General features: G+C 33.8%; 1 protein-coding gene across 2 annotated transcripts in view; it reads right to left on the reverse strand.

Annotated features, from left to right (window-relative positions):
* Positions 1-2,916: 2,916 nt before the first annotated feature.
* Positions 2,917-18,859, reverse strand: part of LOC144978078 (uncharacterized) — a 20,280-nt gene continuing 4,337 nt past the window's right edge. For both annotated transcript variants that reach the window (XM_078923624.1, XM_078923625.1), the window contains 7 exons: positions 18,447-18,570; positions 16,321-16,425; positions 14,412-14,448; positions 10,053-10,267; positions 7,109-7,131; positions 4,375-4,794; positions 2,917-3,173 (listed from right to left, as the gene is read on the reverse strand). In XM_078923624.1, the coding sequence (XP_078779750.1) occupies positions 3,105-3,173; positions 4,375-4,794; positions 7,109-7,131; positions 10,053-10,267; positions 14,412-14,448; positions 16,321-16,425; positions 18,447-18,570 (993 nt within the window). In that variant the 3' untranslated portion in view covers positions 2,917-3,104. The remainder of the gene's footprint in view (positions 3,174-4,374; positions 4,795-7,108; positions 7,132-10,052; positions 10,268-14,411; positions 14,449-16,320; positions 16,426-18,446; positions 18,571-18,859) is intronic.

The following is an 18,859-nucleotide window of genomic DNA, read 5'->3' on the forward strand; positions in this document are numbered from 1 at the left end:
CAGACACAAGCACAAAATCCAACAAAGAGGAATACACTCAAATGCCTACATTATACATTAAAATAACAATAATACATTACAGAGAGATGATTTACAAGGAAAAAAATATAATCTCCCAAAACAATAACTATTCATTTGACTGTTTCCCTCCCATCTAGGACTCTGGCCAGGGCCAGGACAAAACCAAGTAATCTCATGCCAAGACAAAGACAGAAAGCATGTTGGAAAACAGATATAAGGGGATAGAAGACGCGGTAGGAACCTCCCTGCCCACTGTGGAGGTAGGGAACCCCACCCAGAAACACAAAGTTTAAATACTCGGAGATCATAAATAGAAATGTATAATACACAAAGTTTTAATACTCGGAGATCATAAATAGAAATGTATAAAACACAAAGCTTAAATACTCGGAGATCATAAATAGAAATGTATAAAACACAAAGTTTCAATACTCGGAGATCATAAATAGAAATGTGTCACACACAAAGTTTAAATACTCGGAGATCATAAAAAGAAATGTGTCACACACAAAGTTTAAATACTCGGAGATCATAAATAGAAATGTATAAAACACAAAGTTTCAATACTCGGAGATCATAAATAGAAATGTATAAAACACAAAGTTTAAATACTCGGAGATCATAAATAGAAATGTATAAAACACAAAGTTTAAATACTCGGAGATCATAAATAGAAATGTATAAAACACAAAGTTTCAATACTCGGAGATCATAAATAGAAATTTATAAAACACAAAGTTTCAATACTCGGAGATCATAAATAGAAATTTATAAAACACAAAGTTTAAATACTCGGAGATCATAAATAGAAATGTATAAAACACAAAGTTTCAATACTCGGAGATCATAAATAGAAATGTGTCACACACAATGTTTAAATACTCGGAGATCATAAATAGAAATGTATAAAACACAAAGTTTCAATACTCGGAGATCATAAATAGAAATGTATAAAACACAAAGTTTAAATACTCGGAGATCATAAATAGAAATGTATAAAACACAAAGTTTCAATACTCGGAGATCATACATAGAAATGTATAAAACACAAAGTTTAAATACTCAGAGATCATAAATAGAAATGTATAACACACAAAGTTTCAATACTCGGAGATCATAAATAGAAATGTGTCACACACAATGTTTAAATACTTGGAGATCATAAATAGAAATGTATAAAACACAAAGTTTCAATACTCGGAGATCATAAATAGAAATGTATAAAACACAATGTTTAAATACTCGGAGATCATAAATAGAAATGTATAAAACACAAAGTTTCAATACTCGGAGATCATAAATAGAAATGTATAAAACACAAAGTTTAAATACTCGGAGATCATAAATAGAAATGTATAAAACACAAAGTTTCAATACTCGGAGATCATACATAGAAATGTATAAAACACAAAGTTTAAATACTCGGAGATCATAAATAGAAATGTATAACACACAAAGTTTCAATACTCGGAGATCATAAATAGAAATGTGTCACACACAATGTTTAAATATTTGGAGATCATAAATAGAAATGTATAAAACACAAAAGTTTCAATACTCGGAGATCATAAATAGAAATGTGTCACACACAAAGTTTGTTTTGTTTTTAAGGGTTTTACGGTGCTTGTAACACGTTTAGGTTATATCAGCGCTAGTAAAAAGGAATAAAATGGGATAGTAAAAAGTTCAAGAATTACAATTAAAGCACCCAAGAAAAAGTAAGACATAGGGAAACTGGGAACAAATAGGGATCAGATGTAGATTCCAAGAGCATACCACCAATGTACTTAGTTTGAGATCACCTATAAGTCTCATCCGGACACAAGCACAAAATCCAACAAAGAGGAATACACTCAAATGCTTGCATTATACATTCAATATAACAAATATAATAATACATAACAGAGATGATTTACAAGAAAAAATATCTCCCAAAACAACAACTATGCATTTGACTTTCCCTCCCAGCTAGGACCAGGACAAAACCAAGAAATCTCATTCCAAGACAAAGACAGAAAGCATGTTGGAAAACAGATATAGAGGGAGAGAAGACACAGTATGTACCCCCCTGCCCACTATGGGAGGTCAGGAAGCCCACCCTGTTCTACAAGATAAATTTGTCTAAAAATGTCATTACTGTGTGCGTTTAAATTTACATTAATTAAACTTTGGCAAATGTACATTTTGAGTTCTTCAAACCAACTTGGAGTCTTTACAGGATTATACACGTGTTTTTAAAATTAAAATGTTGATATTATCATATAAATTGATTAGCTAAAAATGCATGCCTGTGTTAGACACGTCAAATTAATTTTGAGCATTGTATAAGTGGTTTTGACATCAAATATTGGGCATTATATTATAACACAAAATGATTACATGAAATGAGATTAGAACAGATCAGATAAGATATACATTATTCATCCTTGTATGGAAATTATAATTCTGAATTGAAATACAATTCGGTAATATATAAAAGAAATATCAAATGTAAAGAATTTTTAAAAAAATTGTCAAAGAATATTAAAAGTCCTAAAATGTACAGTGGAACAACAAGTGGATTTATTTTGGTGACTACGTGTTGATGATACACTTATAATTGAATTCTTGCATTCGGAGGTTTTTAATATAAATAAATAATCAAATGAGTATGGAGATACTTCATAAACTGGTAAAGGTTAAAAGTAGAGAGGGATAATACATAAAAATTGTGTTATTGCGATTTTGTACATATTTCCATTGACCAATAAAACGAAAATGTACACGTGTGTCGTGTAAAACCAACCTTGAGCATTATACATGACCTTTTGAATTTAAAAATCAAATAATAAAACACAAAATGTAAAACCAAATGCAAAGGGGAGTTGCGTCAAACTAACTTTAAAAATTTATACAATTGTTTTAAAATTATTTTTAGTATTATACAATATAAAATATTTAGATAAAAGTGCATATGTGTGTTGCATACATGGTTTGTTTTGGTTTTTTGTTTTTAAGGATTTTATGGCACTTGCAGCACAGCGTACACGGTAAATTACAATTTGATATATTATATAATTAAAAAGGACTAATCTACATCATCATCATCTTTGATATTGTCCATGTGATGACAAGAAATCCGTTACTTCATCTTTTCTTTGCAGTTTTGACTTCTGGAAAAAAATAAAAAGATGAAAACCATGATGATGATGATGAAAATAATAGTTAAAGAAATAGCAATAATAATAATAATAATAATAATAATAATAATAATAATAATAATAATAATAATAATAATAATAATAATAATAATAATAATAATAATACAGTCCACTCCAGATAATCACAACACCTTGGGATCAGCAAAAATATTGTGATTAATTAACTGAATTTGAGTTTCCTGTCCACAATTGCAACAATTTCCTTCTGAGTTTACTTGGGCTTAGGACCGTCCATGGCCTCATTAAACATTTTTGTTTGATTTGTTTTGCCTTTTTATGGTTGTAAATTCCATCTTTCTTTGCGTTTGACATCACCCATTTCCCTAAGAAAGCATCAAGGGTCGTCTGTTTTCTTGCTGAGGTCAGATGTATAAACGTTTTGCTCAACAGTTTCCAGTGCTGGAAGCAAATCTGTTAAAGTCTTCTTGAATGAGGCGATAAAGATGCAAAACAATTTTACGACTGCCCGATTATCTGTCCCATTTTTCCAAACCCATTGGTCACAATACATAGTTGTCAAAGGATATCGCTCAGTCTCTCTTTACAACTGTCATTATCTAACTGTTGTCTAGACTCTGCCCATCCCCTCTCGCCTCCCATCTATTGGTCACAGATGACCTTACACCTATATTGCATTGTCTTGCCCGATATTGTCTGTAATAGAGTGGTGACATACTACCGTAGCATTAAACCCCATCCACTCTTGATTCTTCAACCTGTCATGATTTCACCCATGTTGAAATTTAATCATGAGATTTTGATTGATTTCTTGAATTTGCCACTGTTTGAGGTAAAAAATCTGTTGCAATTAATCGAAGTTTGTTGCAATTGACCAGTGACTTTTATAAAGAATCAATTCCGTTTCATGGGAAACGTTGCGATTAACCGAAAGTTGCGATTATCCAGAGTGGACTGTAATAATAATAATAATAATAATAATAATAATAATAATAACAATAATAACAATAATAATGATGATGATGACAATGATACTACTGCTACAACTACCATTACCTACTACAGTAGTATGAGTAGAATGTGGACGGACTCCAGCAAGAATACTCATCTATAGCACAGAATCAGTTCAATGTGAATATACAATTAATCTTTATTTATTTACTACTACAATTTGACTGCATTATCTAAATCCCACCTGCAAGGGAGTCAACTCGTGCCCCAGCAACACTTTCTGTTCCAACAAAGAAATCTCCCGTAACAGCATCAAACACTCCTCCCTGCGATTGGTCTCCGCTGTTCTGGCATCGGCTGGCATTGATTTGGATTCAGTTCCTGGAGAAACGTCGTCGGCCTCCTTCGACTCTGGCTTTGATTCCAGTGATTTCCTCCTCGTTTTTCTTGCATTCCTTCCCGGATTTGGTTTTCGCTGCAGCATAAACAACGATTCTTCTTCTGCTTTAGGTGCGTTGGCGCCTTCTGGGGATGCGAGATTGAGTTCGGAGGAGAACCTTTCATCCAATGTCTTTTTCTTTTTCTTTTTGCCTTTCTTTGGTGTTGACGCTACTTGATTGATTCCAGGCTGATTTGAATCAAAGGCTGGACTGGTTTGGGTTGTCTGAAAATGCAAGTAGAAAATATGGAAAATAACAAATGACAACCTCATCTTCTCAAACTCAATTCAGTATTTAGTCAAGATAAACCACATGCAGAAATAAGTGAATTTCTAGTTAAAATGATTAAGTGAGAAAGGAGGAAGATTTTGAATGACAGCCTTGAACCCCCTTTATACTGCATTAACATCTCCCCCCCCTTCCCCCCGATTCCTAGAGCAAGATCTATTATTATTGACAGACAGACTAATCTAGTTTTAGCTGAAGTTTTTGGCATCTGTGGCAACTCTCTCCTCACCGACCATTTTCAGTATTTTCCCTAAATGGCAGGTTTGGCTTAGTTAGCAGAAAAATAGATCTCTTAAACTCAATCTCTCTACAAAACAACTTTAAGTTCTTATTAATTAAACAAAGATCATTGTGATGTGCAAAATAAATCTGAATAAGAAAAAACGTATATTGTGTCGTAACAAATGTGACGATTTTGCTGTAGGTGGTCATTCGATCATGACCAAACTGGGTTAAGGGTTCAATCACTGGACAGTGCAACCAGATGTTCATACTGCAACCACCATTGAGTACAGACGAGACAAGTCATTTTTCATTATATTTTATTTGTTTTCCACGTTTATTTGTTTATTTTGTGCTGACGAAGGGTTTGTACCCGAAACGTCCATTGTCTGTTTTGTTCCCATACGAAGCCTTTCCATTTTCACTCTTTCATTAGTAACCAGATGTAGTATCTTTCTGCCTCGATAAAAGTTTTAAAGTCATATTCAACCAATACAATTGGCTGCTCAGTCATATTCAACCAATACAATTGGCTACTCAGTCATATTCAACCAATACAATTGGCTACTCAGTCATATTCAACCAATACAATTGGCTACTCAGTCATATTCAACCAATACAATTGGCTACTCAGTCATATTCAACCAATACAATTGGCTACTCAGTCATATTCAACCAATACAATTGGCTACTCAGTCATATTCAACCAATACAATTGGCTACTCAGTCATATTCAACCAATACAATTGGCTACTCAAGTCTTATTCAACCAATACAATTGGCTACTCAGTCATATTCAACCAATACAATTGGCTACTCAGTCATATTCAACCAATACAATTGGCTACTCAGTCATATTCAACCAATACAATTGGCTACTCAGTCATATTCAACCAATACAATTGGCTACTCAGTCATATTCAACCAATACAATTGGCTACTCAGTCATATTCAACCAATACAATTGGCTACTCAGTCATATTCAACCAATACAATTGGCTACTCAGTCATATTCAACCAATACAATTGGCTACTCAGTCATATTCAACCAATACAATTGGCTACTCAGTCATATTCAACCAATACAATTGGCTGCTCAGTCATACCATTTAGCTATTTATAACTTTTTATTTTATCATTTAATTATTTATTCATCTATTTAGCTATTCATTCATTTATTATTATTTATTTATCTCCATTTATATTTTCACTTATTTAATATGCTTATACATGTATTTATATGTATTGAGTTTGTATCCAAACACATAAAAGCAATAAATATGTAATATAATTTTTTAAAAAAAAGGAGAAATTAAAGATAAAAGACAAATTCCCTGCCCTGTATTCATTTTAAAGGATAAAAATGTTTCTACAGTAAATTCCCAAAGGGAGACTGGAATATGCCAGGCATTGGCCACAGTGGGTCTCTGTAAAACTATGGCTTAATTATCGAACGTATTAACAAAATAAATAAAACGAAACAAAACAAAAAAAAAGAACACTTGAACTTTTATATAGCACAATATCCGCTAAACATGCTCAAAGCGCTTTACAAAGGCTCCCTGACCAACAGCAACACGTTACATGTAGAATGAGACATGACTCCTGTTCTAACAATTTGTTTTCCCGACAGAACCAATACTTTTAACGGTCAGGTACTCATTTTACACACGAGTACGGAGAGAGAATGTAAATAAAGAACCTTTTCCAAGGACTCAACTATGCGTCGAGCAAGACTCGAATCCAGGACCTTCCGATCAGAAAACGAGTGTCACACCACAACACCACATAACTGCACAGAGCATTACAATAAATCTATTTATAGTGACAAAGAAATGAACGAATGACGGCAAATGTTGGATTTCTATTGCAAATCTGAGGTTAAAGAAAAAAAATGTATTTTAAAATTCACAAGTAAAAAGTCAAAATCCTGGAATTTTCCCTAAAGGTCTAAAACTGGTTTGTAACCAAATGATATCCTATGAATTCATACACATCATTGATGAGACAGACAGTGGTGATGCTTACCTCAAGGCTAGTTGCAGTGTCTTCTGAGGAAAATGAAAACATTACGGCTTTTATTGTATTATTCATAGTTTGCAGTAAAAGTTTGATCAAAGTTGGTGTGGAAAAGGATAATAGTAATTACAAATCTAATAAAAAATAACTTAAAAAAAAAGAACAAAATATAAACGTATTTATTATTTTGTTATTTTTTACAGCAGTTTCATTCATTCTTGTCCAATCCCTTTTACAGTCCACAACCAAACACATTATGCATTTTCATGACTGGTGGGATTGTATTCATGGCAGAGGATAACTACTCGTAGCTTCAAATCATTAACCAGGATTGAGTTTTGGACAAGTAGGAGACCAGCCTAGTTCATATTTCACAAATATGTTAACAAGAGCTGAAAAACGTGTCGTTTGAGACAAAACGGTGTAGCTCATAAATTGACCAGGACATCACAAAGAAATTGACTAAAATCTTCAATCCATTTCTGAGTTTTAAAAAATCACGTTCTCAAAAATTTGTATCTAAAATCAAACTTTAAAAACCCGTTCTGCATCAAAAGTCCGAACTGGGGCAAAGTTTAGCCCCCCCCCCCTCCCCTCAAAATGTAAATACAGATTATGTCTTTATTCGTGTCAGGTCTAGACATATCTCAAAATATCAAAGAACATTAAAAAAAAAAAAAGCCAGTACTGGTTTGTAAATGTTGACAAGTGAAATGCATGACATCTGAAACAATGTTAAATTATGATAATTTATCAGACATATGTATGATTATTATTGTTGTTGCTTTTATGATTTCTGTTGTCATTAATATTTCATTGTACTATGATCTTTGTACATTTAGGATTCATTCGACCATGACCAATTTTCAATTACCAGTTTTCTATGAGAGTATTTTTCGATTTTACATCGTCTTATTGATACATTTTTCCTGACATTCAAAGTTGTGTAAAACTGTCTGTGAATGATACAATACAAGCTATATGAGATTCTGTAATTATAAACTATTGTATAAGGGATGTTCTTTTCCATTCCTCTTTGTTCCTCGATATTGTTGTAAATTCGGTTTTATTGGCATTGACTTGGAGGTTATATTTCATGAGGGTATTTTGTATGATGTCTATATTTGCTGGTGTTGATCCAATAAAATCCGACATCATCTGCATAGGCGATTTCTCTAGGGATTGCATTCTCAACATGAGTCGTTGGTTTTGGAATGACTTTTCAAACTTCTTTCAGAGCATGTTCTAAGTATATTGTGAACAGAATCGGGCTCAGACTATCTCCTTGGGGGGGTCCCGATGTTACTTTCGAACTGCGTCTGTTTTGTGGCCCCGTATATCCTTGGTTGTATCTTTGTGTTGCTGAGGAGAAATCGGATTATTCGGAGCTCGTCTTCGTCTACTATTTCTGTTAATATCTCCAAAAGTTTTCCTCTGTCGATCGTATCAAAGGCTGCGGACATATCGATTCCGGTTATTGTTATGAATATGTTTTCTTTGAGTGCCTTTGCTGCCAACCATTTATGTGTCCATACAACGTCAGATGTGCTTCGGTCTTGGCGAAACCCGCTTTGGTTATGTGATAGATATTTTTCTATTTTCGGTCTAATTCTGTTGAAGACAATAGTTGACAGTGTTTTTCTTATGGTATTCAGTAATGTTATTGGGCGCAGGTTGTTTACGGGTCCTTTCGTTTTTCCTGGTTTTTGTATTGTAATTAGGACACCGCTGTTTATGTCCCAGTCTTTGTGTGTTGAGAATGTTTTGTTCATTATGTTTGCAATGCTCAGATCCAGGGAGAGGGTACCGCATTTCAGCAATTCAGCGGGAATTTCATCTTTGCCTGGGGATCTGTTATTGTTTAGGCACTTTATGCTATTTCTAACTTCAGTTGTTGTGATGCGGTTGTTTAGGTCTCTAGGGTTTCCTGAGAAGGGCGATATTTGTGAGACTTGTTTGTGAAATTTCTGCTGGAAGTGGTCAGTTACAATGTCAAGGATATCGTTGGGATTTGTTGTCTGTTTGCCAAATTTATCCTGTAGTTTTGGGTTCTCGAATGGTTTTCGGTTCAGAGATTTCGTCGCTTTGAACATAGACGATGCGTTATTTTTGGACTTTTCTATGTCTTCCACCTTTTTGTCTAATTCCTCGTTTCTGTGTTTTATTGTAAGTGATCGAATTGAATGCAGTATTTTGTTTCGTTCCGTTTTCAGGAACAAAGAGGAATGGAAAAGAACAAAGAAAGTCGGCTCACTAATTGGAGACACCGAGGATGTACAAAGAAGAAAACAGCTATCAAACGCCGCACTCAGTAAACTCACCAATGTATGGATTAGAGGTGACAAAATAAAGAGAAAAACCAAACTGAAACTGTACCGTGCTCTTGTAAAACCAGTACTTCTGTATAACTGCGGCACTTGGACGTTGACAAAATCCGAAGAAGAACATCTGGATGCCTTCCATCGCACACAGCTAAGAAGGGTACTGGACATCAAATACCCAAAAAAGATCTCAAATGAATCACTCTATAAGATCACAAAAGAAAGACCAATCTCCCTTGACATTTTACAACAACGATGGCAACTTTTCGGTCACATACTACGCAGGGACAAAAACATACCAGCTAACCACGTCATGTCGGGATATTTCCAAAAACACGGGAACCTTTTCAGAGGAAGACCGATCACAACACTCCCTGTGATCCTAAACAAAAACCTCACAACACTTGGACAAAGCATTAGTCTCATAACAGCAGGGGACCTTGAAAATCTGAGAACCCTAGCAGAGGACCGGCAATATTGGAGACACCTCACACAGGAAATACTGGAAACAGCCAAGGCGACCCGATCTTTCGGTCGAGACGCGAAAGGCATCTAAGTCAAGTAAGTCATAAGGGATTTTAAGGATAATTCCTATTAAGCCTTTAGTAAGATAAGATAAGATAAGTACTTACTTCCAGGCGAAGGGTGAATATTGTCTAATGTTTGAACTGCTGGTTTTCCGGGAGAGACTTGATGTGGAACTTCTCTGGGGTTGAAACGTTCATTTCTATTTGTGGTCGTGGTTGTTTTGGTTGCAGGGCTGTCGGGTATGTTTTGCCATGACATGTGTCTGTTTTTCAGCGCTTCCCTATCAGACCTTCGAGTGCTACCACTTGGGGCTGTTTCACTGTGGAAATCGATTTCAAAACAGATTTTTCTCTTTACGACAATTTACAATAAAATCAAAGCAACTCTCAATAACTTGTTTATTGTTTTAAAGGGTTTTACGGCACTTGCAACACATTAAGGTCATATCAGCGCCAGTAATAAGAAAATGGGATAGTAAAAAGTTCTAGAATTACAATTAAATCACCCAAGAAAAAGTAAGACAAAGGAGAATTGAATCAAATAGGGAACAGATGTAGATTCCAAGAGCACACATTTTCGAAGCAGGCCTACTTAGTTTGAGACCACCTTAAAGTCTTATCCAGTCACAAGCACAGGTCCCCACAAAGAGGAATACACTCAAATATTTACAAATCATATAAAATATGTAAACAAAACATAACACAGTGCATAAGAGAGAGATGATTTACAAGGAAAAAAATATCATCTCCCAAAACTAACTATACATTTGACTGTTTTCCTCTCACCAAGGGTATCCGGTCAGGGCCAGGACAAAACCAAGTAATCTCATTCCAAGACAAAGACAGAAAACTAGTTGGAAAACAGATTTGGGGGATAGAAGACACAGTAAGTACCTCCTTGCCCACTATGGGAGAACTCTCAATAACCAACCAAAAAGGGTTAGGAAATTCGGTCAGAGGGGGGTTGAGATATGAGAAAATCAAGGATTGCCCAAAACACTCGGAGGGTTAAAGAGAAATCAAAGTTTGTCTGGGTTTATTTTAAAGGGTAGAAAAAGTGAGTAGATGTGATTCATATATATATATATATCTCTCTCTCTCCCTCCCCCCCCCTTTTTTTTCCCCCGCCTTTCTTATCTCGCGCCTCTTCTTGCATCCACACTCGACGCCCTTTCCTCACATTAACATTGTTTCCACATTTGACGAATTGTGATATTTTGTAAATTTACACATTTGTGTTTGTGTTTTTTGTCTCCTGACGAAGGCCAAGGGCCGAAACGTCATTTGTTTTGTGTTGTTCCCTTATATACGAGTCACATCTACTCACTTTATTTTTCTCTCCATTTTACTGGCTCATTAAGGCACCTCTAGCTATAATTTTAAAGAGACTGTTGTCTGTGGATCTGACCTGCTGACCTTAAAGTCAAATCTTGCTTAAAGTTTTATCTTTTTACGTCATAATTATACTAATTTAGTTTGTTGTTGTTAAATTGAATATGTACCACTTTTCCATCAACAATTGTCTTACTGTAATATATTTTGTCTTATATCACTGCCTGTGACAATGGGGTAAAGAGGTATAAATGATATTTATTATTATTATTATTATTATTATTATTATTATTATTATTATTATTATTATTATTATTATTAAGGCACACTCTGCCAAAAGGAAACGCAATCAAATACAATTCAATACATACAATGACGACAAAATATAAAAGTAATAATTTAAACAAAATAAAAAAAAAATAAATAAAAATAAAATGAATAGTTTCTTCTTAATAAAATCTGATTTAAAATCAGTAAGCCCTTTAAGGTTTTTTACTGACAAAAGAATTTTTAAAAAAATATTTTGCACATAATTTAAATACTATATATTATATTATACATAAAAATTGACATGTCTCATTGTTTCATATCAACCTATCAACCTTTTACACACTTTATTTATATCAACCTATCAATCTTTTACACACTTTATTTATATCAACCTATCAACCTTTTACCCACTTTATTTATATCAACCTATCAATCTTTTACACACTTTATTTCTATCAACCTATCAACCTTTTACACACTTTATTTATATCAACCTATCAACCTTTTACACACTTTATTTATATCAACCTTTTACACACTTTATTTATATCAACCTATCAACCTTTTACACACTTTATTTATATCAACCTATCAACCTTTTACCCACTTCATTTATATCAACCTATCAATCTTTTACACACTTTATTTATATCAACCTATCAATCTTTTACCCACTTCATTTATATCAACCTATCAACCTTTTACACACTTTATTTATATCAACCTATCAACCTTTTACCCACTTCATTTATATCAACCTATCAACCTTTTACCCACTTTATTTATATCAACCTATCAACCTTTTACACACTTTATTTATATCAACCTATCAACCTTTTACACACTTTATTTATATCAACCTATCAACCTTTTACACACTTTATTTATATCAACCTATCAATCTTTTACACACTTTATTTATATCAACCTATCAACCTTTTACTATCGCGTTAGTTTCCAGTACACACAGAGACGCCTCAGAGAAACTAAACGTACTACACAAGAACACCTCGAAAATTGGACTGAAAATAAATTTCGATAAGACTGTGTACATAAGGGTGAATCCAAAACACGACAGTGAAATTAGGATAGATGAACATATAATTGAAGAGGTAACAGAGTTCTCCTACCTGGGATCCAAAATAACAGACGACGGAAACGCAGAACACGATATCAAGCACAGAATTCAAAAGGCAAAGCAGGCTTTCGGCATGTTGAAAAACTTTTGGAAATCAAAGCAAATAATGAGAAAGACAAAGCTGAAAATATACAAGAGCAATGTTTTAAGTGTACTGCTTTATGGAAGTGAAAGCTGGAAAATGACATCCTCCTTAATACAGAAACTAGAAGCCTTTCAGAACAAGTGTTTAAAAAGAATTTTTAATTTATTTTGGCCTACAAAAATAAGAACAGTGGATCTATTAAAGAAAGCTGACTGCACTAGCATTGATAGTCAAATAAAAAGAAGAAGATGGCGTTGGCTGGGTCATGTGGCCTGAATGGAAAAAGGGTCACTTCCCAAGACAGCCTTGTACTGGACAGCAGATGGGAAGAGAAAGCGGGGAAGACCCAAAGAAACCTGGCGAAGGACCATGGAGAAAGAATTAAAGGAAGCAGGCCTGTCCTGGAATACAGCCACCGCAAAAGCAGCCGATCGCAAAAAATGGAGATGTCTGGTGGATGCCCTATGTGCCTCAAGGCCCGAAGAGGATTAAGTAAGTAAGTATCAACCTTTTACCCACTTCATTTATATCAACCTATCAACCTTTTACACACTTCATTTATATCAACCTATCAACCTTTTACCCACTTCATTTATATCAACCTATCAATCTTTTACACACTTTATTTATATCAACCTATCAATCTTTTACACACTTTATTTATATCAACCTATCAACCTTTTACCCACTTTATTTATATCAACCTATCAACCTTTTACCCACTTTATTTATATCAACCTATCAACCTTATACCCACTTTATTTATATCAACCTTTTACCCACTTTATTTATATCAACCTTTTACCCACTTTATTTATATCAACCTATCAACCTTATACCCACTTTATATCAACCTATCAACCTTTTACACACTTTATTTATATCAACCTATCAACCTTTTACCCACTTTATTTATATCAACCTATCAACCTTTTACCCACTTTATTTATATCAACCTATCAACCTTTTACACACTTTATATCAACCTATCAACCTTTTACCCACTTTATATCAACCTATCAACCTTATACCCACTTTATTTATATCAACCTTTTACCCACTTTATTTATATCAACCTTTTACACACTTTATTTATATCAACCTTTTACACACTTTATTTATATCAACCTTTTACACACTTTATTTACATCAACCTATCAACCTTTTACACACTTTATTTATATCAACCTTTTACACACTTTATTTATATCAACCTTTGACCCACTTTATTTATATCAACCTATCAACCTTTTACCCACTTTATTTATATCAACCTTTTACCCACATTATTTATATCAACCTTTTACCCACTTTATTTATATCAACCTTTTACCCACTTTATTTATATCAACCTTTTACCCACTTTATTTATATCAACCTATCAACCTTATACCCACTTTATTTATATCAACCTATCAACCTTTTACCCACTTTATTTATATCAACCTATCAACCTTATACCCACTTTAATTATGTCAACCTATCAACCTTTTAGCCACTTTATTTCATATCTGATATTTCCATATTCCAGAATAGACCTATGTGACAACACTGGATGTATGTAGAAGAAAAACAATATGATGTAACATGCTTATGTTGAGGGATTTACATGGAAATACTCTACACGTGAAATACTCACTTAAAGACCGCTGGAGTGGGCGTGGAATTCTGAGGTACTGAAAGTATAGAAAATAGAATTAAAGAAAAAACAAAAATGAAAAGAAATAGATTATCAATAATAATAATAATAATAATAATAATAATAATAATAATAATAATAATAATAATAATAATAATAATAATAATAAAATGATAACAATAATAATAGTAATAACAGTAATAATAATAATAATAATAATAATAATAATAATAATAATAATAATAAAAAAATGATAACAATAATAATAATAATAATAATAATAATAATAATAATAATAATAAAATGATAACAATAATAATAATAATAATAATAATAATAATAATAATAATAATAATAATAATAGTAATAATAATAATAATAATAGTAATAATAATAATAATAATAATAATAATAATAATAATAATAATAATAATAGTAATAATAATAGTAATAATAATAATAATAATAATAATAATAATAATAATAATAATAATAATAATAATAATAATAATAATAATAGTAATAATAATAATAATAATAATAATAATAATAATAATAATAATAATAATAATATGATAACAATAATAACAATCAATTCAAAGAATAGTATCATCCGTATTTCTTAACAATAAATACCTTCTCATGTTGAAGTGACAAAAATTACCTTTTTTATCAAATCACAGCCGGTCGGATCAGATAAAATCAAAGTAAGAGCCAATCCATTAACCAAATTTAAAATTTAAATTGAGCTTTATATAGTGCAATATCCACTAAATGTGCTCAAAGCGCTTTACCAATCAGACATTTTCAACCTGTTGTGTTTCTTTAGCAAGATGACATCACAGTTAATCTTAATTTTACTGTAATCTGACATGATAAACTTGTTTTTTTTTCAAAACAAAACAAAAGATGTGTCGAAAATTTTGGCCAGAAAGCTCATCCTTCAAATATCGAGTGATTGAAATGACCGCCATCTTGGCAAAAAAATCTTATACCTGGGACTTGTGAATTCCACGTTTGACACTTTTTGACGAGATGAGAATCCAATGAATTGATGGACATTTGAAGGACGAGTTTTCTGGCCAAAATTTTTAATGTGTGTTTTTTCCGAGTCAGCAGAGTTCTGCAACTACATATTTGATACTCAATGGTTTTGGCTTATGAAGTTGATTTGTATCACTATTACTGCTCTCTTGGAGAAAAGGATTTTAATTTTACATTGAGCGTATGTCTCTTGTCATAAGAGTCAAGCAATGTTAAGAATGATCAATGGCTAGATAGATGACAGTGGGGAAATTCTGGTCCATGCCTTGTGTCCTTAGATAAGGCACATTATCCCATTCAACTCAGGTGTGAAGGAGTATATCTGGCTATAAGCTGTGATGGAGATTGTAAAAAAGTTAGTAAAAACGGATGGATGACTAACAGGTGACTGGTACTGTATGAAAATGGAAATATGGACCCATATGGCCTGTTGGGGGAATAAATGAAACATTGTGAATGTCTTTGAGCATGAAGTGGAAATGCGCTATACAAATGTTCATATTTCAACTTGAGCTTTTATACAGCGCAATATCCACTAAACGTGCTCAAAGTGCTTTACAAATGTTCCCTGACCAACAGCAACACATAACATTAAGAACGAGATATGATGCCTGTTAGGCAATATTATAATTATTTTTGGACAGAGACAACGCTGTTAACGGTTAGGTACTCATTTTACAACTGAGTACGGTGAGAGAATTTGAATAAATATTCTTTTCCAAGGACTCAACTATGTGTAGAGTGATGCTCGATCCCAGGACCTTCCGATTCACTACACGACATACACAGCCGCACAAATTTATTAATTTTACTTTTTGAAATTAAAAAGCGAGCAGCAGCAAATCGTAATGAAAAAAAAACTCACAACTGTCCCAATTCTCCTGATTCTGGTGGTCCACGCCCTTCTTTGCCAAGTGGTCCGCCACAATAGGTGGTCCCTGCACGGCCCCACGTGGCCCCGGGTCATCAGCTGGCAGTGGATGGGAAAAATTAGTCAACGTATCAAAACATTAAAAAGAATTTTTCAATAAGTTCTTATGAAATGGGGGGAAATATTATCGAAGTGGACGAATGGTTAGGGCAATGCACTGTGACCTGGAAGGACCTGGGTTCAGGCACTTTTGTTTTTTAAAATTTCCTTGGGTAAAATCATTAACCCCCAATTTGCCCACTGGACAACATGGATGATTGCTGTTGACATCAGACATTTTGTTGACGGATTATCTGGCGGAAGGGCGGAATTTTTTTACTTTTTTAATATGACAACAAATACAACAGAGTCAAACTCAGCACATGTGCTGTGGTCATCTACACCCAAGCTGCATTCCCCCCTCAACGCTACACGACATCTTTTTAGCTATTAGCAACTCACAGCTCGCACCCATTGTGATCTTCAAGACTGCATCCGTCAACCTCCATTCTCACCCTCAGTCTTGTATAAGGTTTTGAATTGATCAGGTCTGAGAGTGACAAAAAAAAATGAAAGAGGAAGAAAATTTTGAAAGATTGCCTTCAGGCCCCACTTTCAGAGCAACTGAGGGATTCATTTTTAAGGGTTTTACGGCGCTTGCAACACATTTAGGTCATATCAGCACCAGTAAAAAGGAAGAATATGATAGTAAAAAGTTTTAGAATTACAATTTAAGTACACCCAAGAAATGGTAAGACAAAGGGGGGGGGGGATTGGTTCAAATAGGGAACAGATGTAGATTCCAAGAGCACAGTTCAATGTACTTAGTTTGAGATCACCTAAATGTCTCACCCAGACATCAGCACAAGATCCCAGTAAGAGAAATACACTCAAATGTTTACATTATACACTCAAATAAATATAATAATACATAACAGAGAGGATTTACAAGGAAAAAAATATCTCCCTGTTTCCCTCCCAGCCAAGCACTACTGCCAGGCCCAGGGCAAAACCAAGTAATCTCATTCCAAGACAAAGACAGAAAGCAAGTTGGAAAACAGACATGAGGATAGAAGACACAGTAAGTGCCACCCTGCTCACTATGGGAGGTCAGGAACCACACCCAGACAACTGAGATAATAAACTATCTTTGATTCCCGCGCTAACTTCTGGAGAATGAGAAACTACAATTGTTTGTTTCACCAGACATCAAATCTCTCACTGCCAGCACACGTTTGATTGAGGGAAATGTCATCTTTTTGAAAGGAGGAAATTCCTCATTTGACTCCAAAATCATGGATTTCTGCGGAGACCCACCAACACTGACTGATTACGGCTTATTGTTGATATGCAGACCTGACAAGTACTATGAAAAACTCATAGAAATACGAAATTTTTGCTCCAGCTTAAAAAAATTTAAGCATTAAATCCAAATCTTACAAATCTTAGATATAAATAATCAAAAGTAACACAGCCATATATATATATATATATATATATAACAAGATATGAAGTGAGTAGAAAAGTGCCAGAAGACAATAGAGAATAGAAATTTTTCGCGGCGGTGGTGGGGTTTGAACCTGCGACCTTATTGGTACGACAACTCCGCCTGGCAGGTGAGAGCGTGGCTCTACCGTGTGAGCTATCCACGAACACAAAAATATTCGTTTCAAACCCAAGTCATTTCTAGATCCCTCTCTCACCCACTTCTTGAGACCGCCGATTCGTTCGCACACCACCATCGCGAAGTAATTTTGACCAGCAGTTAAGCTTAATAGCCAATATATATATGGGGGCCAAGTGGTTAAGCCATTGCACTGTGATCCGGATGACCTGGGTTCGAGCCCCGCTTCAGGCACTTTGGTTTTTTTTCATTGAGCAAGATTATTAATCTCCATTTTGCTCACTTGGACAACATGGGTGATTCCTGTTGACATCAGACATCTTGTTTGATGAGTTATCTATATTCCTTCGTGGAATGCCTAGGCGATGATGTCGTGGCACGAAAAGCATAATTTAAAAAAAAAAAAAAAAAAAATTATATATATATAAATGGTGGACAGTACAACAACAAATCATACTCGGTAATTTTCTATCCTGAAGATAACGTTTGTCACAGACAAGAACGTGTCGTTTCATTTCAGATTCTGGATAGACATGGTAGTAGTCAAAAGGACAACATTTCATTTTTTTATGTTTGTGCTTCTGAAAAAACAAAAAAAAAAAGATTTATAACAACAGTTTTCAATGATTTTGTTTGTTTGTTTGTTGCTTTAGGTCTCTTCCAACACAATTGAGGTTATATGAGAGACCGCTGAAACAAAAAAAACAAGCAATCTAACAAAAATAGTACAAATGTAAATCAAAATCATAACCTAAAGATATCATAAGCTAAATTATAAATAACCAAGAACAAACAGGCAGAAGATTTACAGAAAAGAAAAATATCCCCTGTCAAAAATACAATCACAAACCAAAGAAGCAGGATAGGCTA

Source organism: Berghia stephanieae, chromosome 8 (assembly GCF_034508935.2).
Source record: "Berghia stephanieae isolate SIO BIC M18660-M18661 chromosome 8, UCSD_Bste_1.3, whole genome shotgun sequence".
In the NCBI taxonomy this organism is placed as follows: Eukaryota; Metazoa; Mollusca; class Gastropoda; order Nudibranchia; family Aeolidiidae; genus Berghia; species Berghia stephanieae.